Source organism: Squalius cephalus (assembly GCF_949319135.1).
Source record: "Squalius cephalus genome assembly, chromosome: 6".
In the NCBI taxonomy this organism is placed as follows: domain Eukaryota; kingdom Metazoa; phylum Chordata; class Actinopteri; order Cypriniformes; family Leuciscidae; genus Squalius; species Squalius cephalus.
This window is the reverse complement of record NC_137127.1, coordinates 44,260,897-44,288,080: the sequence shown is the minus strand read 5'-3', so window position 1 is coordinate 44,288,080 and position 27,184 is coordinate 44,260,897. Positions and strand designations below refer to the sequence as shown.

The 27,184-nt window shown below is 38.6% G+C and overlaps 2 protein-coding genes across 3 annotated transcripts in view; one reads left to right on the top strand and one right to left on the bottom strand.

The window, feature by feature from the left end:
• Positions 1-27,184, bottom strand: part of lbhl (LBH regulator of WNT signaling pathway, like) — a 489,980-nt gene that overhangs the window by 282,350 nt on the left and 180,446 nt on the right. The window lies entirely within an intron of this gene.
• foxa3 (forkhead box A3) lies at positions 31-5,081 on the top strand. 2 transcript variants are annotated; one of them, XM_079874985.1, is made up of 3 exons: positions 31-157; positions 1,475-2,089; positions 3,020-5,081. In XM_079874985.1, exons 2-3 carry the CDS (start codon positions 2,018-2,020, stop codon positions 4,268-4,270), a joined length of 1,323 nt encoding a protein of 440 aa, XP_079731111.1. In that variant the 5' UTR covers positions 31-157; positions 1,475-2,017; the 3' UTR covers positions 4,271-5,081. The 2 variants fall into 2 exon arrangements, with proteins under 2 accessions (XP_079731111.1, XP_079731110.1); XM_079874984.1 differs by lacking the exon at positions 31-157 and adding an exon at positions 163-190.

Genomic DNA, 27,184 nt, shown 5'->3' with positions numbered 1-27,184 from the left:
CCCATTAAGACTATTGTTATCCAATTATAGAGGTGTTAATGAACGATGCGCCGCTGCATTGCATGAGAAGCGCAGAGACAGCAGGAGGATGTTCAGATGTGTGTTCGCCAATACACCATCTCAAGCGTGCCAAACACTGCATAGACCAGCCTGCGAGGTTATTATTATTCTTGATCATGTGCATCCACAGGTAGGCTAAACATCTGCTGAAATTTCTCTGTCGAAAGTCCCGTCTGATCTGATACAAGCGATCATGAAATTAAGAGCTACTGGCCAATCAAGAAAGAAATGCTGTAATTAATTCTAGTTATAGCTAATAACTCTTTTAGATGGACTGTTGTGGGAACATCTCATAAATTGCATTTTGGGGGTCAGGTCTCTCCTAATCCTGTCGACCCCCCGCCAATTGATCAATTACATCTCCATTCATTAGCCATTAGGAAATGCATTGACATTGTGATGTTCCTGTCTGCGCCTAACAACAGATGTGTATTCACATACACAGTCGCATCTTCACGGGTCATTTCAAGCCAGGAAAAGTTCACAGATGTTCACAGTAAAAAAATTTATGGAAAGACTTCAAAATTCCAATCTGCTTTTGTCCAGGAAAATGAAGGCTAAACTCGCAAACAAAAGCGATTAGCTTGAAACATAATAATTAGCATATAGCCTAGGCTATGTAAAAATAGAGGCTAATTAAAAAGAATATAGCCTAATGGCAAGAATATCAAATGAACAAATATATATTTGTAATTAAAACGAAAATGTTCAGAAAATGAATGCATTATGCTAAATACTGCATTTTCTGAATATTTTCGTTTATCTTTATCTTCGTTTATTTAAATGTATCTTTGTTCATTTGATGTTCATTTTGTCTACTAAAATGTTCTTCACACTAATAAAACGGTTGGTTTGAGAACTGTTCACTGAAAGGGTCTTTGAACCAAAAATGCATTTCTGTTTTTAAGAGTGTATTTTCGAATGTCATTCTGTAGCGCCTTTACAATCAAATCAGTGTATTTTGATTCTCTTGTATTTCGCTTTTTAGTTCCACACTAAACGAACGTGCATGTCCTCGGGTTTGAGAAAAGACGGCATGAGATCATCTTTTTTAAATCTGGAGAATTAATCATCGTCCTTCGCTGATGCTGTGACCGACGTGAAAGTGATAGCCGAGGGGATTTAACAACTCCTAAAATTGGCACCTCAGATTACTGATGTGGAGCCCCACCGTGATGAGTTTAAACCCTGATGAGCTTAAACCACCCTGAACACATCACCGATGACGGAATCAAATGAGCGACAAATGAAAAACAAGACGATTCGCGTGTCATCGGTCATGAAAGAAAAACGATCTATCTATCTATCTATCTATCTATCTATCTATCAAAATTCTATATTAAGCCCATCCTTCTTTAAGTTACAGCAGAGGCCCAAAATCTTCTACATTTCTTTCTATTCATTTTCTCTCTAGGCCTGAAGTTGTCTGGGATGACAATTGAGATGGATGTGTCGGCTGGCCAATATACAGAACAGCAGGGGGCAAGAGAGACCTTTAGGGAGTCTTCCTGAGTCCCGGGGCCCGTGGCGCGGCCCCTCCCTCACCTGCGCGCGTTTAAAGCCCGAGGTGAGGCTTTTCTACGGGACTCACCACAGAGACCTGACACAGACTCCACGACAGCTTCTCGTTTGGACTTCTCGGGATTACTTGAAAATGTTTACGGGTCCTGCCACACAAAAAAACTGAGTCAACTAAGTTACCCAATCATGAGAAACCATCTGATTGATCTACGGGACTGAAGACAACAGACGAGCATAACTTTATTAAACTTTTTATTACAGTTCATGCCGTAATATTGCGTGGAATTACAAAGCGTGTCGTCTTGTGGGACGTTTTTCTTTTTCTTTTTCTTTTCTTTTTTTAAAACAAAACCGCTGAGAAAAACAAAACTGAAGGACAATTCAATACACGGTTAGGTTCCGATCACTTTCTTTCGAGTTACAACTTTATTTGGGGATGTTGAGCTCCGTGAAGATGGAATCACATGAAATTCCGGAATGGAATTCTTTCTACAGCGAGGCAAGCGAAGTAAGTTCTGGAAAGTCTTCAATTTTCTTCAAAACTCTTCAATATATTTTTTCATACAAGAATTAGATAGATAGATAGATAGATAGATAGATAGATAGATAGATAGATAGATAGATAGATAGAATTCGAAATAACATTTAGGCTACATTTAAATAGGACAATAAAATGATCTATAACGATGTAATGTTCGCATGTTACCATTATTTTATTGATTGAATAAATTAGGCTATTTTTAAGAGTCGTCATTTAGTTTTCGATTAGATTTCGATTTTAATTTTACGTTACATTCTCGTGCACTCGTTTTACATGCCAGTGGAACCAATAGGCTAGAAAGTAAAATAGAGAATTGTTTATTCATAAAGCAGCATTCGTTTAAAATGTTATTTTTTAAAATAACATTTACATTCAAACTTGTGTTATTGCTGGCCAAAACTATTTCGTGACCACAATGACTTACTGCTAGCCTAGTATAGTATTCTGCGCCACAAATGTAATTATAATAGTTTTGTTATTTATTTAGTATTTCTTTGTATTTAATTCTATTTTTGAGACTCGTTCTAAGATTGCTGAAGAGTTTTAAATACACCGACGCTTAAAATCGAACAATAGTGCGATTTCAAACTGAAAATTCGTTTTATATTGTACCTAAAACGAAATCAAACGAAATTATATATATATAATAAAACACTTAAATTACACTACACTAAAATAATTCTATACAAATTATTTTGTAATAACAGAAACTTAGAATATAACAAAGTTAGGCTATATTGTAGTTTGGCAATAACTTCAGAAGCCTATAGGTGAAACACTGTTATATTCAAATTTTGTGTGTGTGTTTATAAACTGTTAGATTTTGTTTTATAGTTACTTTATTGTTGATGGAGAATTGAAGGCGAAACATTAATGTCATGTGTTACTTTCTTTTAGATGTATTCCTCTCCGAGCGCCATGAACTCAGTGAGCAGCTTGAACAGCTACATAAATCTGAACTCGGCCTGTTCCGCATCCAGCATGAACATGGGCTATCCCAGCTCAGGTCTCAACAGCAGCCCATTGGCCAGCATGGGTGGAGGCCCCAACCACATGAGCCTGTCCCCTGTTGGCTCCTCTCTGAACCCCGGTTCTCTGACCCAGCTGGGCTCTTCTGCCTCCTCGCTGGGCCCCCTCTCGCATTACCAAAGCATGGGCCAGCCTATGTCCCAGATCAGCTACCCCTCTCCTACCTCTCTTAACCGGACTAAGGAGATGCCAAAGCCCTACCGTCGCTCTCTAACCCACGCCAAGCCACCGTACTCCTACATATCCCTCATCACGATGGCGATCCAGCAGTCCAACAGCAAGATGCTAACCCTCAACGAAATCTACCAGTGGATCATGGATCTGTTCCCGTACTACCGGGAGAACCAGCAGCGCTGGCAGAACTCCATCCGCCACTCTCTGTCCTTCAACGACTGCTTCGTCAAAGTGGCGCGTTCGCCCGACAAGCCCGGAAAGGGCTCCTACTGGGCGCTGCACCCCAACTCCGGGAACATGTTCGAGAACGGCTGTTACCTGCGTCGGCAGAAGCGCTTCAAGATCGAGGAAAAGTCTGGGAAGAAAAGCTCGACGAAATCCCAGGAGGGCGGTGGCAAGGGCGGGCACAGCGGTGAGGGCATGCAGGAGGAGCACAGTCCCGCCACCGGCTCCGAAGGTGCCGACTCTGCCCACTCCGACAGCTCCCATGCCGGATCAGCCTCGGAGGAGCAGCAGAGGAGCCTGGTGCAGATGGACTGCCCGTCTCAAGCGCCCAGCCTTTCACACACCTCGCCAGTGCCAATCCCGTCTTCGGTGTCCTCCTCGATGCCCCCGTCCGGCTCACACCTGCACTCTCAGGGCATGGGCGGCAGCCCTCACCTGTTGGCCAGCCCGATGCAACACCTGGACCTGCAGAACGACCCCCTGAAGTCCATGGACCCACACTACAATTTCAACCATCCGTTCTCCATCACCAACCTCATGTCCAACGAGCAGAAGATGGACCTCAAGTCGTACCAGGACCAGGTGATGGCTTACAACAGCTACACCACATCTTCTCCCATGGCCGCCAAACAGATCTATGACAGCGCTGGGCCGTCCGCCATTGACTCTGGTGCGTATTACCAGACCCTCTACAGCAGGTCTGTCCTTAATGCATCCTAATGTGCTGACCAGCCGTTTGAACTCCACAGACTCTTAATGGCAGGACATCTTCAACTTCAAGAGCTTGCTTTGCCATCAATAACTACGTTTCCTGCACTCTTAAAAATAAAGGTTTCAAAAGGGGGTTTTCGCAGTGATTCCATATAAGAAACATTTCCGGCTCCCCGAAGAACCTTTCAGTGAACATTTCTTAAAAAGTACTTTTTTTTCTCTCAGTGTGAAGAAAGAACCTTTTGTGCAATGAAAGGGTTCCATGGATGTTGAAGGTTCTTAATGGAACCATAGATGCCAATAAAGAACCTTTATTTTTAAGAGTGAAACGCTTTCACCAGAACCAAGGGACGAGTTCCAGTGCAGAAACTAATTTAACTAACATATATTCAGGAACTAAACATTTTGGTTTCGGATGTAACACAGAAGATGTATAAAAATGATGCCATATGTATATACTGTTTTTTTGGGGAAGCAGGAGTCAGGCATTTATTTATGAAGGGAAGAATTTAATATATCTTGTATGATTTTGTGTTGTGAAGTTACGTAAACAATGTGACAATAAGAGGACGTGAGCATGATTGCGGAAGCGTTTGAGTTCAGGTTACTGCTGTGAGCAGGTGTTACTGTGTTACAGGGAAACTCTCCTGTTTTGTGTTACAGCATAACGCATGTTCATTCGAAGCGCACTAACACACAGTGCGCTTGTAAGGAGAGTGTGTATCTTGTTATGCTTGTCCCTTAGAGAAACTGAAGAATTACTTTTTTTTACTCTTGGCCATGAAGTCATTTTGTATATTCTGAAGAATTTTGTGTTAAGTTGGCTATATATATATATATATATATATATAAAGAGATAAAAGTTTGGATTAAACTGTGGTAAATCCAGCTATTTGTTTTCCAGACTTCCCTTTTTTTTTTTTTTTTAAATACTGGCAATGACGTTCACGAAAAAGATGTCAGAGACCTTTCACTGTTATTCCAGGTTGCCACATGTTCTGCTCAGCTCAGCTCAGCTTCGGCTCTTACTCAGATCAGCAGACAATGCACTAAGGGCCATTTCCATACAATACTTTGCACTAGTGACCTCTCTGTTCTTCCCTGTTGGGGAGGGGTGGGACTGTTTTGTTACAAAAATGCTTTGTAACTACCTTTTTATCAGCAAATTATACAGACCCTAGTGAAACTGCCATGATGTATTTTTGTAAGATCTCGTCATTTAAAAATCTCCTTCTGAGATTTGAAAGCCGTTTTAATTATAAAAAAACGTTGTCTCAAGCCATCATATCATAAACAAAATTCTTGTAAGAAAGCAGGTCAGAATTGATGTTCTTGTACTGTTTAGTTTTATTTAAACCCAGCTTTTTGGCCGTTGGGCTTAAAAGATAAGTGTCTTAATATATATATATATTGCTTTATTTGGTTGATCGTTTCATGGTATGTTCTTATTGTTTGTTATGTTCTCTTCTTATTAAAAACAAACTTCTCACATATGCTTTGGCGTTATTTTAAATATACACATTCCTAAGATATAAATGTGACACTATTGAAAATGTTTTGATATTTATTAAAGTAAAATATAAAAAATATTATGCATTGATGAATCTAAATTGTCCTTTAGAACAGCTTGTACACTGACTCTTATGGACAGACCCAAATGTTTTTGTCATTTTTATGATGTCTTAAAATGCTTCTAGTCAAGGATGAGCAGAATACTGCCAGAAAAAAGATTCATATTTACCCCTAAAAGGTTCATAGTAGTTCCTTAAGGTACGTATTACAGGTGAAACTTGTTCATTTATCTCAGTAATTCAACTTAAAAGGTTAGGGTTCAAACCAAGTACTGAGTACATATGCATGATTATACTTTTCAGAGGGCCGACATTTCTGTATTTAAAATCCTTTTTTTTATTGATTTCATGTAATATTGTAAATTTGGGGTTTTCATAAGCTGTAGCCATAATCATCAAAATTATAACAAATAAAGGCTTGAAATATCTCACTTTGCATGTAATGAGTCTATATAATATATTAGTTTCACCTTTTAAGTTGAATTACTGAAATAAAGGAACTTTTGCACGATATTCTAATTTTTCGAGTTTCACCGATATGCACCTTTTAGGGGAAGATAAGGTAGTTGTACCTTTATGGCCCGATTTCACAGACAGGGCTTAGATTAAGCCGGGATTAGGCCTTAGTTTAATTAGGACTTTAAGTAGCTTTTATGCTTTAGAAACAAACATTACTGATGTGCATCTTGAGACATATTTTAAGATATGTCAGTGCAAGTTGCTTTCAGTTAAAACAGCTCAAACTAGCATTTTAGTCTGAGACTATAGGCTTAATCCTGTGAAACCGGTGGATGTTTCTGCAAATGAGTGAAGAAATAAGCGCCCTGAACTGGAGAATAATACAGAATTGCAATTGCCCCATTTTAACATTTGAGATCAAGTAACATGACCATCAGGTTTGACATAAACTTCATTGCTTCAGCTTCTGCTTTCAAATTGTTGCTGATAATATTAGTTGTAATGCAAAAAAGTTTGAAAACAGTGAAAAACAGAAGCGCTTTGGATCCCACTGTATGTCTAAATAAAACAATCACAATCTGAAGAGTGACATTTTGAAGACCCTTACTGTAAAATGAGCACAAGCAATATAATAACCATGTAGCAGACATATCCCATCTGCCAGGATAATAGCCCTATCATGTTTTATTGTCCCAAGAACATCCGGTAATAATAAATCATCTATACCTCAAGAACCAAAAAAGTTTTCATAATCATATCGTGTTCTTTCTTATTTTGGTGTGAAATATCCCACCCTGTCTGCTTTCGTCCTCTGAGTCTGATGGCGAGCAGAACTCAAGCCACGCGGTTCAGCTCAGTGTTTTTTCGCTTTATCACAGAGAGCTGTGAAACCATTCTCTCTCGTCGCGTCACTCTGGAGAGCTTTTTCAAAGGCTGAGCGGATCACATGCAAAAGCGAGGGAAGGATGAAAGATAGACAGGGCTGGAGAAAAAGAGAAAATGTAAAGTAGACTCTGCCCTGGGTCTCCTGGTGGGAATCTATAGTAGCTATTTCTTCATGAGAAACACAAAGGGACCTTGCTGCTGGGCCACCAGCCTGATAAGATACGCCAATACACCACTGATAGGGTTTCCACAGTGACACAATGGCAAATTAGGGACAAGTAACAGAGGGCCCTTCCCATCATGACTAAACTGGAATGTACCTTTTCCTTTGTGACCTAATTGAGAACTTTGATTATTTCAATCTTAATGGAAAAGTTCACCGCAAAGTAATGTTGTTCCAAACCTGTATGCCTTTCTTTCTTCTCCAGAACACAAAAGAACTGTTTTTGTCCATGCAGTTTAAGTCAGGGTCCTAAACAACCCTGGGACATTGAGACTTGGGACTTCTTAATTACTTCGGTAACATTTGTTTACACATTACTACATGTACTTTCTATGGTAGCAAAAGTAAATTATGCATACGAACCCTAAACCAAACCCTAACTGTAACTCTATAGTAAGAACATGTACCTAATTAATATCACTCTGTACTTATTTGAGTAAGTAGCCTACACTGTAAAAAAAATAAGTTGCTGCCCTAAATTTTTAAGTACAATCAACTTGGATGTTTAAGTCATTGTAACTTAAATGACATTAAACTGACTTTAAAAATGAGTTGAATCTTGTTAGGCCTAACAGTGCCATACACTAAAGCACCCGTGTTCCTAAAGTGCGACAGGTGATACACAGTGGATGGAAAAACATCACACTTGTGACGTTGGCCTTTTACCGGACAGCGTGAAGGTGAGTAATAACTTCCGTTCTTGCAGTATTAATCCTGGCTGTTATGAGCCATATTCTGCTGATAGGACACCAGACGCTGATAAGAGACATTCATGTATAAAATCACTTTCATCTCTATTGCTTCCTCAGTCTTGCCACGTTTCTGATTATCTCTATCCTGTTTGCCACTTTTTAGCCTGTGCAAAACGGTTAAGAGGGAGAGAAAACTGACACGGAGGGAAGAAAATAAGGAAAAGGTGATCTAAAACACACACTTGGCTGTCCCAGAAGATGTGCTATGCAAATGACAAGCACAGCATCCTTAACTGTATCCTGTAGGAGGGGTGAGCTTTTGTTGACTTTCTTTAAAGACGACGTGCTCAGCGAACACCACCCTGTTCATGCCACAGGCCATTGCTTAGGTGTCAGGTTTTTTCAAGGTGTGCCTTGAGGCGGATGGATTTAGACTTTCTTTTCTTCTCTCTCTTTATGAGTGCTGAAGTCATTTAGGATGATAAATGAGCCATTTGCATATTAGTCATTAGAAGTCTGTCAGAGTGACATTCATTTGAAGCCTTTGCATATCAGTGAAATGGTTTTTATTTCTTCTCTGAAATGGAAAGTGACTTGTTTGGTATGAATGTCTAGAAAATGATGTGGTTTTGAGTGAACTGTTTATATCTACAGGACATCTAATCAGGAATGAAACCAAATAATCAAGGTGAGCGCATGCGGACCAAATGTAAAACTTTTAGTCAGTCTTTGAAAAACCCATTATGATGTATTGCATGCACCCTCAGTGTCTATTAATTCACTCCAAACTACTACAATATTTTCAGTGTATTTTAACTTCAAACAATCCATAAACTATTTTGAGCACAAGTTACTGTCTCTCCATTGGCTGGCTGGCGGTCTACAACAGGTTTCGGTGAAGAAACTGAGCCAGCAAAAGAACATAAACAAGAGCGGGAAAGAGAGAGAGAGAGAGAGAGAGAGCGCGCGAGAGAGTGTGTGTCACAGGGAGCATTCATAGTGTGCAGGTTAGAGACAGATAAAGAGCTGGACTTTGCTCTATGGCATGCTGTGGGTGAAGGTAAAATGGCTGCTGATTAGGCCAGACAGAGACAACGACAGCCGAACAGCATGATTAAATTTTCCTTTCAGAGGCAGATTGATCTTGGCTTGATCACTGTGTCAACAAAACAGAGACCTGGTGTTCTCGTCACTGTATAGGCCTCATAGCCGCAGTCAAATGCAGTCTGTCAATGGAGTCAGTTCATTCTACCTTCAACACACACATCAGAGCTACACCAATGCTATAAATCCTTAACATAGCTTTATTTGAATATTCTCTTCCAATGTCAATTTCCTTTGTAATCACAGGTGTAAAAAATTACATAGAATTTAAGTTAATTAAAAAAATAAATAATTGTAGCTATATAAAAACAATGATTGAAAGTCAAAAGTATCGCCATTTAAATGTACTTTCAGTATTTCTTCATGAAATTAATCAGAGACGGGGGAGATTTTCTCATTCAAGTATTTTGATGCACAAACTTTGTAAAGAAACCTGTTTATTCGTAGCAACACTGAAACCATCCTGAAATTGATTCATTTTAAATTTAACCTCATTTGTTTCAAAAAAGATTTATTGTTCACAGTTTATTACTAACGATGTGTATAAATAAAATAATTTAGCCTAATGCATTAATAAAAAAAATGCTTTGGGTCAAAATTGCTTATAAAGGTGTATTCTAGTTGTTTCCTATTACATTTTACTCTCAAGTCTAATGAATCCTGTTGTTTTAAATAAAAGTAAAGTAAAATTATTTTATTTGCTCGTTAGGATAAAAACAGAGATGTAAACTTAGCTGCACTAAGAAACTCTCTATCGCCATCTATGGTTGACACATAAAATGTCCTGTAATTTTAGAGTAGATATTAACGCCAGTTGTGTTTCGTCACTTCGACCCTGCAGGATGAATCTGATGCATTTAAATATCCATCAAAGCGGATCTGGACAGTAAGAAAAATTTCACTAAAATGAATTTCGGGAAAAAATGTCATGCAATTCACAATATCACATCCAAAGTTGTTGATTATTATAAAAATTTTTTTTTTTTTTTTTTTTTGTTAATGTTCTGTATACTTTCCTTGTTTGATCGCGACGCTTCAGTCTTCAGTTCAAGGTTTCTAACGTAACGTTACATTTTGACGTCCAGGGTAAGGGTTGCTGTTTAGAGGGTTACTGTTTCTATGTCAAATGCTATCTAGCTAACTAGTTCAAACAACTAGCAACACCGACGGACTTTTGTTTAAGTCCATGATGTAAACACGCAAGAGCTAATATGTATTAGATTTCCCTCGAAATACGACCAGACAGCTCAAAATCGAAATTAATTTGATAAGCCTACCATAATAACATATCAGGATATGGCAAGAAGAGACATTTGAACACTGAGTTTTCTTTTATGTTGGCCACTGGCTCAAAATAGAATTTCGTTAATTATTAACCAAACAATCTTCCATATTGCAGCTTTAATGACCTGCAAAGTGTACTTAGATGATGGTAAATATATTTAACAAGTATTCAACAGTACTTTAGTAAAGTAAAAATCCCCAAAATAATGTATTGTAGGCTAATGAAGTACAAGTAGGCTACTTTGCACTCCTGGTTTTTATCAGGTCAGACTGAGTGAATGCATTTGTGTATGTGTGCGTGCCTGACTTTCTGGTGGTAAAACTGACCAAACTATGTTGAAATTACTCTTTTGTGTTGAAGAAAAGAGGTTATGGTCTAAAAGTCTCATAGAGAGGGCTGTGTTGGTGTGTATATGTGTGAGTGTGAGTGTGTGTTGGTGCTTTGGTGATTTACGAGGCCATGGATAGTGGTTGTCAAGTCAGGCTGTGTTGTCTTTTGGTCTAGTCAAGACTGACACTTTCTTCCTGATCTGTCCCCTTATGTCCACATGGACCCCAGATGTGCACACACATTCCTGTTGAGTTCATTCCCATAGTGTCTTCAAACACACATACAAACCCTCAAACGTCACCTTTGACCTCTGAAGACACTTTTGAGATCAAATAACTTACTGAATTGATAAAGGCCCTTCCAAAAGCCTTTGACTAGTTCTAAATGCTTCATTTGTCTGCACCTATTGAATCCCTATATTAGGATTGCTACTCATGTTCGTCAAATTAGCCTACTGAATTTTACTAAATATTTTTTCAAAACGTTGTAGCCAATAGCCAGGTTTTAACATCTTACACACCTCCGTAAGTAATTATAACTTGCTCATCTGACTGATAGTGTCTAGATTATGCTGAGGTTACTGGGTCTAACCTGAAAGTGTTAGAGTGGAGTTTGAGAAGACTACAGGCGAATGACTGTCGGTCATAACACAGGCATAAAAATATGGCAGACTGATAACAAGCAGGTGCAGATTTATTGTGTTGAATTATCTACTGGAGCAAAACACGCCCCCTCTCCCTCACACACACACACTGTGCGTCCACACAAACATTAGAATCATTGGTCAGAGTCAGTCACAGGCTCCGCCCCCTCATGGATGACCTCATCCACACCATGAATACTCAATACTCTAATGCCAATGATTCAATCAATTATTTATCATGTTAACTGCTATACTTTAACAGTCCTCTGCATTTCTATAGAGAACTGTAGAAACCTGTTTAATAAGCAGTAACAATACCTTTACTTTTCACTTAGCAAACTATAAAATAAAAGCCTATATTTAAAAATAGCCCATATTCATTTTTTTTTTCATATATTTTGTCATTTTCTTTTTAGTATGTTTGTTTAAGTGCTATTTTTTATTGAGTTGTAAATCCATAATCTACATGCTTTTAAAAGCAGAACTATGGAGATAAACTTCTGGTTATGTGTTACCTATGAATAACTTTTTACTTCTCACCAAATTCTTGATTTCTCAATTATTTTGACCAAATCAATTTAAAATGAAATAAAGGTTGTGTAAGAAATAAGTTATGGGATCACACACAATTAAATCATTTAGTTATTGTTATTATTATATAATAGCATTTGGCTACAGACAGGTTGACACTAAATTCAAGTCTTTGATATCCTTCCTTGTCAAATTGAATATAATATCTTAATCTCAATATGTTTTATTAGCTCACTTCAATAGTAAAGTATAAAATAGTTCACAAAAATAAAAAATCTCCTAAAATTACAAAATAATTTACTCACCCTCAAGCCATCCTAGGTGTATATGACTTTCTTCTTAAAGTCATATATTAAAATATATATATAAAAAAATATCCTGGCTCTTCCAAGCTTTATAATGGGAGTGAATGGTAACTGAGTTTTAGGAACCGGAACTAGACTCGGCCTTTACCGGAAGCCAGTGATTATAGTTTAGAAAGTTATAAATATGGATATTTTTCTTACAAAAATGCATCACTTCACCTCAGTAGGCCTTTATTAACCCACTGGAGTCGGATGGGTGCGCTTTTTTTGGGCTTCAAAAACTCCATTCACTCCCATTATAAAGCTTGGAAGAGCCAGGATATTTTTTTTAATATAACTCCCATTGTGTTTGGCTGAGAGAAGAAAGTCATATACACCTAGGATGGCTCGAGGAAGAGTACATTTTGTGATTATTTATGGGTGAACTAACCCTTTAAGTAAACTTCTTTGAAAGCGGCTTCTCATTTGCATGTATAGCCCGGAGGAACTGTAAAGAAACACTGCAATATTTGTAGTGTACCAGCTTGTCTCAGCTAATTGAGTGAGGCGTTCAATCGAAAGGGTTTTGCCTGTGGCCACAACTGTAGCTCTTGACAATTATATTTGAAACCATGCATGACACCTCACTGAAGACGGTCAGATAAACATCTCTGCGTGGTGAATATCGGTGAAACTATCTTAGGTGTCGCCAAGTTCTCAGCCCCCCTCCAGCTTCCCAGCCCCTGCCACGCTCCCGTTACTGGGGGGTTTGTTTTCGTGCCCTGCCAATCCCAGGTTCCCCTCGTTTGCACCAATTAGCAATGACAGGAATCCAGCTGGGCCAAATTAATGGTCCACCAGCACCCTCCTCTCCTTATAGCAGCGCGAGGGTCTAAAAACAACACCCGCGTGTGAGAAAGAGAGAATCACATCATTCACTAGCCGTAGCACTGGAATGCGTCAAATACTTCCCTTCCTCATGCACTTACACATTCTCTCATGTCTGCTCTCATACACACACATCTGTACATTCCACTCCTATATATATATATATATATCTTTACGTGTGCATTGCCAGGTATATTTAGCTAACAACACACATTTTCTTAATGCTCACCAGAAACTGTAAAGTATCATGTCTTATGACTTCTGTGACATTCTGCCTCACAACCTTTACAATGTAATATTTAAAGAACAGTAAATCAATCTTATTTAAAGAGATATTTAACCACAAAATAAAGATTATTGTCATTCTAAACCTGTATGAATTTCTTCTTCTGCAGAATAAATGTTATTTGGAAGAACGTTGGGGTTCAAACTACATCCAATCCCAATGACTGGGTATAGGTACTAACCCTGAACCTACCCCTAAACCTAACCTTAACCCATGTAATTACTGTTTATTACTCTGTGCTTTCTTACGCAAGTACACTGTAAGCACATGTAAGTATTAAATGTAAATAAATATTCAAATCAAAAGTTGCATCTTTTTTTGGTCCTGAGCTAACATGAACTTATGGAAGCTTGTTTCCGCCACAAAATAAAACATTTTAAAAGATAATTGCGACTTTTTATCTCACAATTGCGAGTTTACATCTCGCAATTCTGACTTTATTTCTCAGAATTGCGAGATATAAAGTCAGAATTGCGTGAAATAAAGTCGCAATTGCGTGTTATAAAGTCAGAATTCTGACTTTTTTTCTCGCAATTGCGACTTTATATCACGCAATTCTGACTTTATAACACATAATTGCAAGTTTATATCTCGCAAATCTGACATCTTTTCTCAGAATTGTGAGATATAAACTCACAAATGTGAGATATAAAGTCCAATTCTAAGGAAAATAGTTTGTATCCTCAGAATAGTTTGTATCTCACAATTCTGACTTTATAACACACAATTGCGACTTTATATCATGCAATTCTGACTTTATATCTCACAATTGCGACTTTATTTCTCAGAATTGCGACTTTATTTCTCACAATTCTGACTTCATATCTCGCAATTCTGAGAAAAAAAGTCACAATTCTGACTTGATATATCGCAATTGTGAGAAAAAAAGTCAGAATTGTGAGATAAAAAGTCGCAATTATTATTATTTATTTATTATTCAGTGGTGGAAACAAGCTTCCATATGAACTAGCAATGAACAGTTGTATTTTTATTAACTAGTAATAACAAAGATTAATAAATACATTAACAAATGTAAGATAATGCATTAACTAATGAGACTTTATTGTAAAGTGTTACCAAACAGCAACATCAACTCTGAGAGCCATATAAGAACACTAATACAAAAAAAGGGCAATAATTATAAAAATACAATATAAAAATAAATCTGACGGTTTAGAACAGGCAAAGCAAATGTTAATGAAAATTAGATCTGTCTATCCATCCATCTATACATTCTGGAAAAGGGCTAAATAGACAAAAAATAATCCATAAAATGTTTTGAATTTTGTGAGTTGAATAACAAAATCACCATATAGAGTTCATACACGGTTGAGTACATAGTGTTTCAGTACATAATGCTTAAGTACATAGTGTATTGTGCGTCATTTGGGACACAACTTAAGTCTTGTTTTCATCCGTGTTAAATTCAAAATGGCGTCTAACCTGACTAAGGTCTATATCTGACAATGGCCGTTTGAATTTTGTGAGTTATGAAAAATAAGTGATCTAGGACCTTTATTCAGTGCACGCCATTGTAAAGACTTTAAAGGTGCGTCCCAATTTGCATACTTATGCACTATTCTATGCTGTATAAACAGTGTGAGTAGTGCGTTCACACTGAACCTGTCACAGCTTTAATTACGTATTAGAGGGGGAGGGGCATCAGACTCCGATGTTGAATAACAAAATCACCATATAAAGTTCATACACCACACGGTTGAGTACATAGTGCTTAAGTACATAGTGTATAAGTACATAGTGTATCGTGCGTCATTTGGGACACAACTTAAAGGTATAGTGGAGGATTTTCCCGAATTTTAGAAAAGAACCGCCCTCTCCACTTTTTGAAAAAATGCACATGCGCAACACTCTACCTGTTCCCGAGAGGGAACGCCTATTAAACGTGTGCACGAGCTAATCATAGCTTACATTAACTTTTACTAGCAGTGATTTTAAATGGATTTCTCCAAATAGCATGCCAAACTTTACCTGTCAAGTAGAAACTTCGCGACTGAGGCATCAGTGGGAAGCCCAACCTGTGTTTTGAGCGTGTGAATCGTGTGCACGAGCACGTACGACGGCCTTACGTAAACATATCACCAGAATGATTGACACTTAGGAGGACCAATAGTCTTGATGATCCACCCGGAAAAAGAAAATCCTCCGCTATACCTTTAAGTCTATCCCCCACAGCCTTGTTTTCATCCGTGTTAAATTCAAAATGGCGTCTAAGCTGACTAAGGTCTATATCTGTCAATGGCCGTTTCTCAATATGTGCTCTTAAGCGATCTTGCGTCCTTGTGTTCTCGTACTACGCCATCATCAACCATTGAGGTTCAATTCCAAGACTCAAGAACGCAAGTACAAATCTACGCATGAAAGTTCCCGTATGTGTTCTTGATATCGAGGATGCATTGAATACAGACTTGAGAGAATCAAACCGTTGCAAACGATGTACGCCGGACGATCCTGTAAGCTTTAAACTTCTTGTTATCACTAAAGAGATTCCCGCTGCAGGCTCACAAATACATGACGGCAAACATCTGTCCGCTTCTTTTGGTTAATTTTAATAAAGTGAATAGAGACCTGAAGAAAGCCTGCAGTATTTTTTATTGGCATATTAAAAAGATAGAAGAAAATAGGTAACACATGGTAACACATTTTCATAAATACACGCTGTAAAATAAAAAGATATAAAATTATATGAAAATATAATAATATGAAATATATGTTTTAGTAGGTTATGACACTTGTTTGTGATGTTAATCGTGCATTAACCGCTACTTATGATATGCTGAGACGGTCAGTTGAGAACAAGATGGCAGCACATGAGGATGAGTTCTGTGTCCTCGCGTCGTTCTGAGTTCGTTCTTTCAAGGCCGCCTGGCAAGACCATTCTCAACAAGAACGCAAGTCCGTTCTTTGCTTTCTTGGATTGAGAAACAGTCAGTGTTTTAATGGGTGGAGGTTTCCCGCCAAAACCTCTACTGAAGCTGCTCATCCAGAGCAGAACAGAGTTTTACCTTTTTTCCTCTCCTCCCTTCCTTTTTCCATGTATCTGTTTTTAGGCTGCTGGGGTCCATAAACAGCCGTGGCTGGAGTGGAGGGGGAAAGGGAGAGCGAGTGAGGGATGAATAGAGGTAATGTCCTGTGGCGCTCGTTGCCACTGGAGCTGTGAGCGTCACACACAGATGTGTCAGGAAAACACTTTCAACAAGATTTTTGTAGTTCAAATCTGAATAGTGTTTGCCCGTGCAAAACTTACCATGACTATCATGTTGTGGCAGATTGGCAGAACATTGCTGAGATGTTCTGAGTGGTTGTTAGCATGTTGTTTTGTGGTTGCTAGGGTCCTCTGGGTGGTTGCTAGGTTATTTTGGGTCAACAGAGATATCTTTTGGTCCCCTCCTCTGGCTGGAATGAGATTTTGATGGCATGGGCTGAATCAATCACACACCCTATTTGAGATTTTAAGGGTTCAACCAACATAATCTCATGCAAGTTGTAACTATTTTACGTTTTGGCAAATTGTTGGCTAATTCGTACGTTTTCGTACGATCGGCTTAGAATAGAATAGAATAGAATAGAATAGAATAGAATAGAATAGAATAGAATAAATCTTTATTGTCCACCAGGGTGGATTTTTTTCTTTGGCTCACCAAACATACAAGGCAGACAAACAGACAATATCTCAAACATAGTAAAGAAAATACATAAAAAAATTATGCCCCAATGGCGGTTTTGTTGGACCTTCAAGCTTAATTTTTTTCTAAAAATCCGTTCACATTGTATAAACATGCACTACAGCGTATTGTTTTTAATATACCACACAATGAAAATGAAGTATATTTTCAGTGCTTTTAGATTAGCCTTGAGGACAAGTTACGTGCCGAAGTTTTAGTGAAAGATTTGAAAAATTAGTCTGCATCTACAAGGTGAGAAAACAATTTAAAGTCTAATTTAAATTTTAAATGAGATTTTCCCTAGTTATGTTCATTATGCTCACAGATTCTCACTGTTCTCAGGTCAATCCTTGTGTTATAATAGGACGACAACTTCGCTTGTGAAAAAGAAGTACACTTAAGCAAACTTTTAAAAAGAGTACTTATTACACAAGTAATATGTTTTAAAAGAATATGCTTAAGTACAAACTGAATGTAATGTTTTCGGACACTTAATTGTATGTTAATTACAATTAAATGAAAATGCACTGTAAAAAAAAGTTGTAAGTACAATCTACTTGGATGTTTAAGTCATTTCTACATTACATTAAACTGACTTAAAAATATTAGTTGAATTTTGTATAAAAAAAAGTTGAAAATTGCTTAACTTATTTTGATGCGGTAAACCAATTTAAAATGTATAATGTCATAACCTATTGTTCATATAATTTTTTTACAGTGTGGATTATAGTTTAAAGATATATTATTAAATGCTGTTAGCTTAACCTTTTTTTTGACCCGCTTAAGTAAGACTTAAGTACATCTTTATATGTAATTTCATAATTACTTGAAATAATTTGAAGTATGGATAAAGTGTATACTGACCAGCATTTTTTGGTCAACTAAAATATACTAATTTCTATTGAAACTTGTATGTCATGTATTAAAATATATTTGTAATTACACTTCTGTATAATGATGAAGCTGCAATTTAGTAAATAAACTTAATATAAATGTAAAACCAAATAACAGTTAAAAATATAATATAAGTACTTTAGGTGTGCCTCTTTAAAGCACGACAAAAGATTATTAAAGCGTGATTTAAAATGTAATTTGGCATTATCACAAAGTCCTCTGTGTAAGAAACATATAGTGCATATTCAATGCAATTAAGCGCACAAGGGTTTTGAAACGGCGCAGAGATTTGTGGATTTCCGTGGCCGGTGAAACAGCAGAGTAGTGTTGAGCTCAACGTGGCTCCCCGTGAATTCACCATGTTCTCCTAAGAGCATCCCCTCCTCACCATCATCATCAATGGGGCCTTCTTCTCAATGAAGTCTGCTCCGAAAATACCTGTTCTCTCCCCTCCGCTCTTCCCCTGTCCCTCTCCTTCTGGCCACTGTCTAAACAAACAAGTTGAGAGTCTTTTTTGAACATTCCCAACATGCTCGTTTTGAGTCGGCGTCCTGCGCGCTTCACAGGTGATATTTATAAACACCTCAAAAGCTTGCTTTTTCCTGAAGGGTTGCAGGTATCTGACCGAACGAATGCGAGTCTGTCTGTCCCCCTCTCTTTCTCTCTCTTGCGTTCCTGCCAGATAGGACCAGACCACTGGGGTAACTTTCCTGGCTCTGCAGGGCCCCGGACAATCGCTTCTTTCATTGAGGGCAAAAAATTCGGCCCCTGGCTCCTTCCTAGCAGTTAGGCCGCAGGGAGACTTTCTCTAGCGCTCACTCTCTCCAGCGCCCGCCTTCACAAAGCTACCTTTTACAGGTTTATATTTAGCCTCCTTCTTCACCGCTGTCCATTTCTTAGGTGCGGGTAGTTGTGTGGAGTAAAATTAAAAAGGGCTTCTAAACGGCGGGGTTCGCAAAAAAACATTTGGGAAAAAGTATATGAGAGCGGAAAACAGGAGCCAGGAGTGATGGTTTTCCACGGTAGTTCCCGTAAACGAGCTGTGTACTTTATTCAAATGAAGGAAAGCTGAAGGCCAAAAAAAGATGATAAACAGAGAAGGTTATAAGATTCAGAAGATGCAGATGTCTTCTGCTCGCTGTGGATTGACACCGGAGCTGCAGTGTTAGCAGAAGCACAGCTGTGTTCTTCTCTGCTCTTTTTTCTGCTCTGTCTTGCATCCTGGTGTCACGCAGGACTTTTTTTTTCCAAGAACTTGCGAGGATTTTCACTGAGCTAACAATGTGTGCTCATTCATGACTCATGGCTGCTTAAACTTCACTCAACCTTTTAGCCTTCTACTGTCGCTCTCTCTCTCTCTCTATCTATCTCTTTCTATATCATTCACTCTCTTTTATTACAATTAGAGGTAAAAAGAGTTTATTTTTTTGTTTATTTATTTTGTTTTTAAAAGCTGATAAATGAATGGACACTGACCTCTTTCAGCAAAAATGTTCAAAATATTACATGACTCAACAATAAGAATATTTTCCTCTGGCCAGACCACAAAAAGAGTTTGTTTTTAGCAATAAAATTGTATAAAAAATGTATAAAATATGTTATATATATATATATATATATATATATATATATATATATATATATATATATATATATATGAAAACAAATATATATATATATTAAAATATATATTATATATATATATATATATATAGTAATAATAATAATGAATTCAGGATGTATAATTTCAAGATATTATTCCAAAGTCAAAACATATAAATTATTTGTTGAAAATTGTTTTATTTTTTGTAAAAATATGTATTTAAATGCACAAAAATGTACATAAATATATGAATATAAATATTTTAATTATTGATGCATTATATACAGTATATATATATATATATATATATATATATATATATATATGAATCTGGGAATATTTATATAATAATTATATAATAGAGTATATAATTAGTAAATGTTCTTCTGGAAATATAATAATAATTAAAAATGAACAATTATAATAGTAATAATAATAATTAATATATAAGTTATACATTATTTGTTCAAAACACACACACACACACACACACACACACACACACACACACACACACACACGTTTATTGAAAGTGATTAGAATGAAATATGGCCAAAAAAGAGGAAAAATATATAAAAATGAGAGAATCAGTGCTTTTAAATCATAAAACAAAGTACAAACAACACAGTTTTCCTTCCATTGAATGGGTGCGGTGAGGTTGACACCTCTGCCTGAGTGTGAGTTTGCGTGTGAGTATTTGTGCGAGAGACAGAGAGGGAGTGTGTGAGGGTGTGTGAGAGCGGCTGGATGGTGTATGTCCACTGTAGTGTGGCACACACAGCTCTGGTCTGTTTGGCCCTCAAAGTGCTTTCATTCGTCCGGTGGCCGGGGGGAGACGGAATTAGTGATACGGCGGGTGATTTTTCACTGCTCCAAACTAAATAAATAACACCGACTCATTCACTGTTCTCTCTCCACACTCTCTGTCGCTCTCTCTCTCTCTTTCTATCTCTGTCATACAGACATTCCACGCTGAAAAAAAAAATCCTTCCCATTCGGCAACATAAATAGGTGAACAAATAGGAAAGGATAAATAGCGTTTTAATGTGTCGGTTGAACCTGTGTGGGTCAGTTAAGTTTAGCAGGCTCTGCTCAGGGCCTCCATACTTCAGCCGTCCTGACGCTAACTTTCCAGCATCTCACCTAGAGGAAGTATTCTTACCTGCCTGGAACACTAATGACCGGAAAAAGAACAGCCACCTATGCCAAGCTGCATTCTTGCCATTCATTTTAACAGATGATGAATAGGACATAAATATATTTCGCCCATGCTGGCGTCTCCACGTATACTGTGTCCACAAGAAGTATTTGAACACATAAGCCACAGTTAAAACGTCTGATTGTCAGCATCTGCACAGGTGTAGTTCATCACATTAACTCTGAACACCATCCAAACAGTCACCAAATACTAACAAACTTCATTTTGGGACAAAAGGTGTCTTTTTAAAATAAATTTAAATAAATAATTAGATTATTTTTGTGATCTAACCCTTGTGAAAAGGTACACTTCAGCATGTACTTGCAATATTATTCAAATAATATACTTTATATATATATACTTGTGCAAACTGAATGTAATGTTTTCAGAAACTTAATTGCATGTGATTTACAATTAAAGGAAAATGTATTACAGTTTTTTTTTGTCCCACTTAAAGTAGGACTTATCTTATGTTTCATTCTATTGTCTTTGAAATATGGTATATATACTTTATTTTCATTTCTATTGAAACTTTTATGTAATGTATTTAAAAATGTATGTAATAAAACATGTAATAATGATGTTGTAACTGATGTAAAAAAAAATCTGTAAAAACAGAAAACAAAGGTTAAAAGTATAATCAAGTACTTTAGTAAATTAGTCAACACATCAATTAAATAAGTCACGTCACCTTTATTTATATAGCGTTTTTAAAATACAGATTGTTTCAAACAAGAAAATGATGCTATAAAGTTTGTTTCTGCTGTACAACAGATCTAGAAGAAAATAGCGTCGTAGTCCAGCTTAAGTAAGTTCAGTGATGGTTCATTTTAGTTGTAAAAAAGTTATTAATTTTGTTAATTTATATATATATAGCCGCTCTGGAGAAAACAGGCAATGCAGGCAGATCAATAATATTATTGAATATTAAGTGTCCCCGACTAAGCGAGCCAAAAGCTGAAGCAAGGAACCAAAACTCCATCAGGTGACAGAATCATTAAACTGATTTGAATATAAATGTATCATTTTTATGCCAGGTTGTATGCCAACCAGTGTATGCCAGGTTTGAGAAACGTGCTTTTAGTATAGATTTATACTGACAGAGTGAGTCTGCTTCCCGGACAATGTTAGGAAGACTATTCCAAAGTTTTGGTGCTAAATAGAAAAAGGATCTACCGCCAGCAGTCGATATCAACTGGCCAGAATTTTGAGATCACAATAGACATGAAGGCCTATAATGTGTTAAAGGAGACATATCATGCTTTTAAATCGTTCCTTTTTACATATAAATCATACATTTGTAGTCTATATAAAGCGGAACTGCAATGCTTGGGTCTGAATTCCTCATTATTATAGTTCCACAGGCCCCTTTTCTGATGTGCGTCTGAGAGCAACTCGTTTTGGTGCGGTCTCTTTAAATGCAAATGAGACACTTCATACCCCGCCCCCTCTCCAGGTTGCAGAGGTGACACTCGGTTCAACTCCACCCCGTTCGGCCATTTTTGTAGTTTGATAGCAGAGATACGATTTTCCTGCATTGAACTTGTTTTAGCACCCGCCAAAGCGATTTTTTTGTCCCGCCAAAGTCTTATTTGATCGGTGAGTAATGTAGATGAACTGCCGCGCTTGTGACAGGGCGCATGTTTAACTGAAAGAACGAGCAGAGAGAGAGACCCGGTCGCGCTCGCGCGCGCTCTCTCTCTCTCCGGAGCCAGGCGAAAGTGTAAACAAGAGGCGCTGTCTTGCTCTCTCTCCCTCGCACATATTAATCAAAATAAATCGACACGGTGGTAAAAGGTCGGAAGACCAAACTTTCATGTGGAGCATTCGGAGATATTTTTTTCCTGAATTACCGTGTGAATTGTGCTAAATAAGTTGCCTTATCAATTCTGAAAAGCGTTCCGAGCATTAAGCTGACATAAAACAACACTTTAATAAAACGAAAAAACTATCCAATGATGAAATGTTTTCTGTGTTGACACAAATCTTGGATGTCCAAAAGTTTCTGTGCCGCTAGATAAACCCTGTTGTTGCTGAAGTAACATTAGTTATCCTTGAAGTGCTTCGCATTCGCGCACACAAAAATTACTTTATGGGTACATTTCCGTTAAAAATAAACTCAACCAGGCACTTCGAAGTGGTTCTGATGCTGGGAGACGGTGCAATGAAGCGTGTGGGTTACTACATCCAACAACCGAACATTTTGACTTACCCTCTCGTAAGTTCTGCATCCTTGAGCTTAGACTACAAAATCACAGCGAGAAATAAAGATGGAGGATTGCTCGAGGTGTTGGGCTGGGAGTCGATGTCCTTATTTGGCAGTTCCGCTGCAAATACTGTGACGTAATTGTTCAAAAAACGTAATAGAGAATAGAAAAATCGGAACAGGTTGCAAAATATGACCAAAACAGAATATAAAGATATCAACGAAGCGCCTGAAGAGCTTTTCTGTACTTCTAAACACTCCAAATATACAACAAAATGCATTTAAGGGGTAAAAAAAGTGGATTTAGCATGATATGTCCCCTTTAAGAGCTCACTCAAGTACTGGGGAGCTAAACCATTTAGTGCTTTGTAAGTAATCTGCAATGTTTAATAGGGAACCAATGCAGTTTTGACAGAACCGGGCTAATATGGTCATACTTCCTGGTTCTAGTAAGAACTCTAGCGGCTGCGCTTTGGACCAATCAAAGAGCACACCTAGGTTCCTAACCAACGACAAAGACTTGACAGAGCAGCCATCAAGAATTAAGTAAGAAATTACTAGTCATCCAATTTTGTTATATCAGCTATGCATTCCGTTATTTTTATAAATAAGTTTCGTCGGGGCGCAAAGAAATATAGAGCTGTAAGTGTGTTTCTTTAAAGGCCCACTGAAGTGCCTTGAAATGCACAGAATTATTCAATTTGTTGACGTAATTTCCAGAGAAACAGGAAGACGGGGCTGAGCATATCGAACAGCACCTCCCCTTTTTTTATATAGCCAGTAGCGTTTCATTTATATCACAGCTCAGCCAGAGCCGTTGACCTCAGTAAAGCCGCAGTTTCCTCCTAATCTCGAACCATTTCTCCTCCTAATCTCCTCCATATCGCTTTGAAATACAGCATTCTGTGCAGAATTCAAATGGGTCCGATTCGTTTTCTGGTCTGCGCTGACTCGCGCATGTGATCCACTCTGTGCTCTCGTGTCTCAGGACTGGAGCAGACTGTGTGCGCTGCGAAGGTTCAGTGACACTGACGTGAAACCAGACTTCATTTGCCTCAAAGGAAAGGATATTTACACTGTCTGAATCATTCTCTATCCCCTATATAGTGCAGTATGTGCCATTCACCATGTAGAAAATAGTAAATGTGTGAAGAGTGACCGATTTTAGCCGCAGCTTTAGCATCTATTTATAATGCAGGGGGCGGAGCTTCAGATTCTAGAGAGCATTTGATTGGACAGAAAATCTGATGAGAAGCTGAAGTGCAGGGTGATGCCATCAAAATAATTGATCCATAATGGCGGAAGTGAGAGACTGTAAGTTTTGGATGCTTATATCTTCTAAAAGCAAATTTTGTCACGCACAAAGCTTATAGATAACAGTGTCTAACATATTCATACTAAAAGCCAAAAACAAACAAGTTTTCTTTGTGTTTCGTTTTCTTTCTGTTTCCTGCCCTGCTTTGCCTGAGGTCTGTTTGCTACGTAATTCCATTGGTTACTGATTACCTTCACCTGTTGTTCATTTAGTTACCTCATTACTTCCTGTGTATTTATGCCCTTAGTTTCCTCAGTTCATTGTTCAGTGTCGTTTCAGTTTGCTGGTTGTCTATATATTTTCTGTGTCTCTTGAAATTTGTGAATAAAGACTGTTCTTTTAGGAATCCCTATTCTTGTTACTCTTACTGCAACCACCACACATTACAGAACACGGAACCAAGGAGTTTTTTTTTTTTTTGCTGCGTTTTTTTACTTAGCTGTCTGCATGCTCTGTATGGAGCAGGGGCAACGAAAACTTGAGGACCACACTTCAAACTTTTAAGACCTGGCGTGCCTTATGAACTTTTCAGACCGCTTCCTGTGCATGTTTTTCGGGGGAATTTTGCCGCATTTGTGGAGTGGGTACTGGTGAATAACAGATATCGGTTCACCATCTTCCACCCTGATTAGCCCCACTCTGGACCCACAGCCCAGCCAGCCGCCTTCCACACCCTGCACGGAGACTATGCCAGAGCCCACCACAGACACAGAGCCCGAGCCTGTCGCGATATCAGCGCCAGAAAGAGTCACTGAGCTAACCATCGCCCTGAAACACGAGGACAAGAGAAACAAGAGGATTATCCCCATAGTCTTCCATCTTCGCTGGTTCTGCCCAGCTCCAAGTCTCCTGCCTCTCCGCTGGTTCCGCCCAACTCAAAGTTTCTCAAGTAATCCCACCCAGCCTCCCTCTCCCTCCTCCTCTACCAAAGACAGCCAGTACTTCGGCCCTGCCTCTGTTGGTTTCCTTCCATCCCTCGGCTTCTCCTCTGACTCCACTCTGTTGCGTGGATCTGCCTCGAGTCTTCTGGTCTCCAGCTCCGCCTTGGCAAGATGATTCCCTGGCTCTGCCTCCAGCCACTGAGCCCATCACTCCACTTCAGCTCATCAACCAGTCAGCTCCACCTTGGCTCCTCCATCCCTCGGCTCAACCTGGGACTATTAACCTTACGGCTCCTCCAGGATCCCTTGTCCCTCTGGGTATGCCTTGGTCAGTCGTCTTCTCTGTCTGCGCCACGGACATCCGGGCCTTCAGCTGCACTTCGTTCCTCCACCCGTTTGGCTCCGCCTTCCCTCCTACTCTGCCTTGGTCCTCAGTCCCTCCGCCTCAGTCTTCTGGCACCCTGGCTTCACTTCTGACACTCGTTGCTGCGGCTCTGCCTCGGTCTCCAGATCCATCTGTGATTCATGGTCTAATTGGCTTTTCGGCTCCACCTGGGTCTCCACTTCCATCGGCTCCAACTCAGTCTGTCGTCCCCCTGGCTCCAACGACAGTCTGTCGTCCCAAGTCTCCAACATGACTCCTCCCTCCTTCAACTCCACCATGGGCCTTTGTCCTGGCTGTGTTCTGGATCCCCGCCTGGCTTCTCCTGCTCTCATCTCCTCCCTGGCTCCTCCCACCATCATCGCTGCCATGGTCTCTCCCGCCGTCATCACCACCTGAGTCCTACCCTTCACCAGCCCCTCGTCCGCCTCCAAAGCCCCCTCCCTTCCTCCTCAGCTGGACTCTCATTATGGCGCGAGGACACACCTCCCCGGGTTCCCAACACTTCCTTCCTAGGTTTCTTTGTGTTTCATTTTTGCATTCTTCTTTTTCCTGTTCTGCTTTGACAGAATTCTGTTTGCTACTTAGTTCCCTTAGTTACTGATTACGTTCACCTGTTGTTCATTTAGTTACCTCATTACTATCTGTGTATTTATGCCCTTAGTTGCCTCAGTTCATTGTTAAGTGTCATTTCAGTTCGCTGGTTTGTGATTTAAAGACTTTTTTTTTGGTTGTTTGGTAAACTGTTCGGTTACCCACATAGTGAACTATCCCTTTAAGTGGTCTTTTATTTCATTAATATTGTATTATCTGCAAGTAAAGGTGCATATTTACTGTAGTACAATTAAGCACATTTCTTTTTCACAAGGGAATACAATGATAAATGCATTTTTTTATGCGTGCCTTAGGAGTCAAAATTATTTTGGGGGCCATACACACACATTTTTATTCACACAAACACACATTTAAGCTCACACGCATGCTGCGACGCCAGCGGGATGGGCATGGCAGCACAGAAACGGAGGTTGGAAGGGCAGAATCGGTCTGCACAGCGACATCCTCAGACAGTTTCCTTCAAAACATCCGCTCCATGAATTAGACATCTTATTTACCTCCCCAGCCCTGGGCTGCAGGCCTCTGGCTTTCCAGGTCCTTCGCTCGGCTTCATTTGGAATAAAAAAAAAATGGTGTGCTGCTGCCTTTCCCTCCCCCAAACCTTTTGCTTTCAACACACTGTCTTTTGTACAGTGCACCTATGTAATGAAAGCAAATAAATAGATTGGAGCCTCATTTACATTAATGAGAGTTGGTTAGAAGAGAGATCATTTTTGCACATAGCTACTAGCTATAATTAACACTAAATTACAATTTTATTGTTCAGAAGTTGCTCTTTATAGCTTACATTTATCAGTTCTGTATCATTTTGATAACACAAAGTCTTTCCTGACTTTGCTTATCAAAAAAATTACAGTACAGACAGATTTCATTATATATGAACACTGTAAGAACAATATGTATTCTATTCTTTTTCTCATTGTTTTGCTATTTATACCTTACTAATGGGGAAATACAATTCTCCC

Bases quoted from the DNA above. Each gene is read 5' to 3' on its own strand.
- foxa3 (XM_079874985.1), top strand. From the start codon at position 2,018: ATGTTGAGCTCCGTGAAGATGGAATCACATGAAATTCCGGAATGGAAT. The intron at 2,090-3,019 runs GTAAGTTCTGGA...ACTTTCTTTTAG, and splicing joins TCTACAGCGAGGCAAGCGAA to ATGTATTCCTCTCCGAGCGC.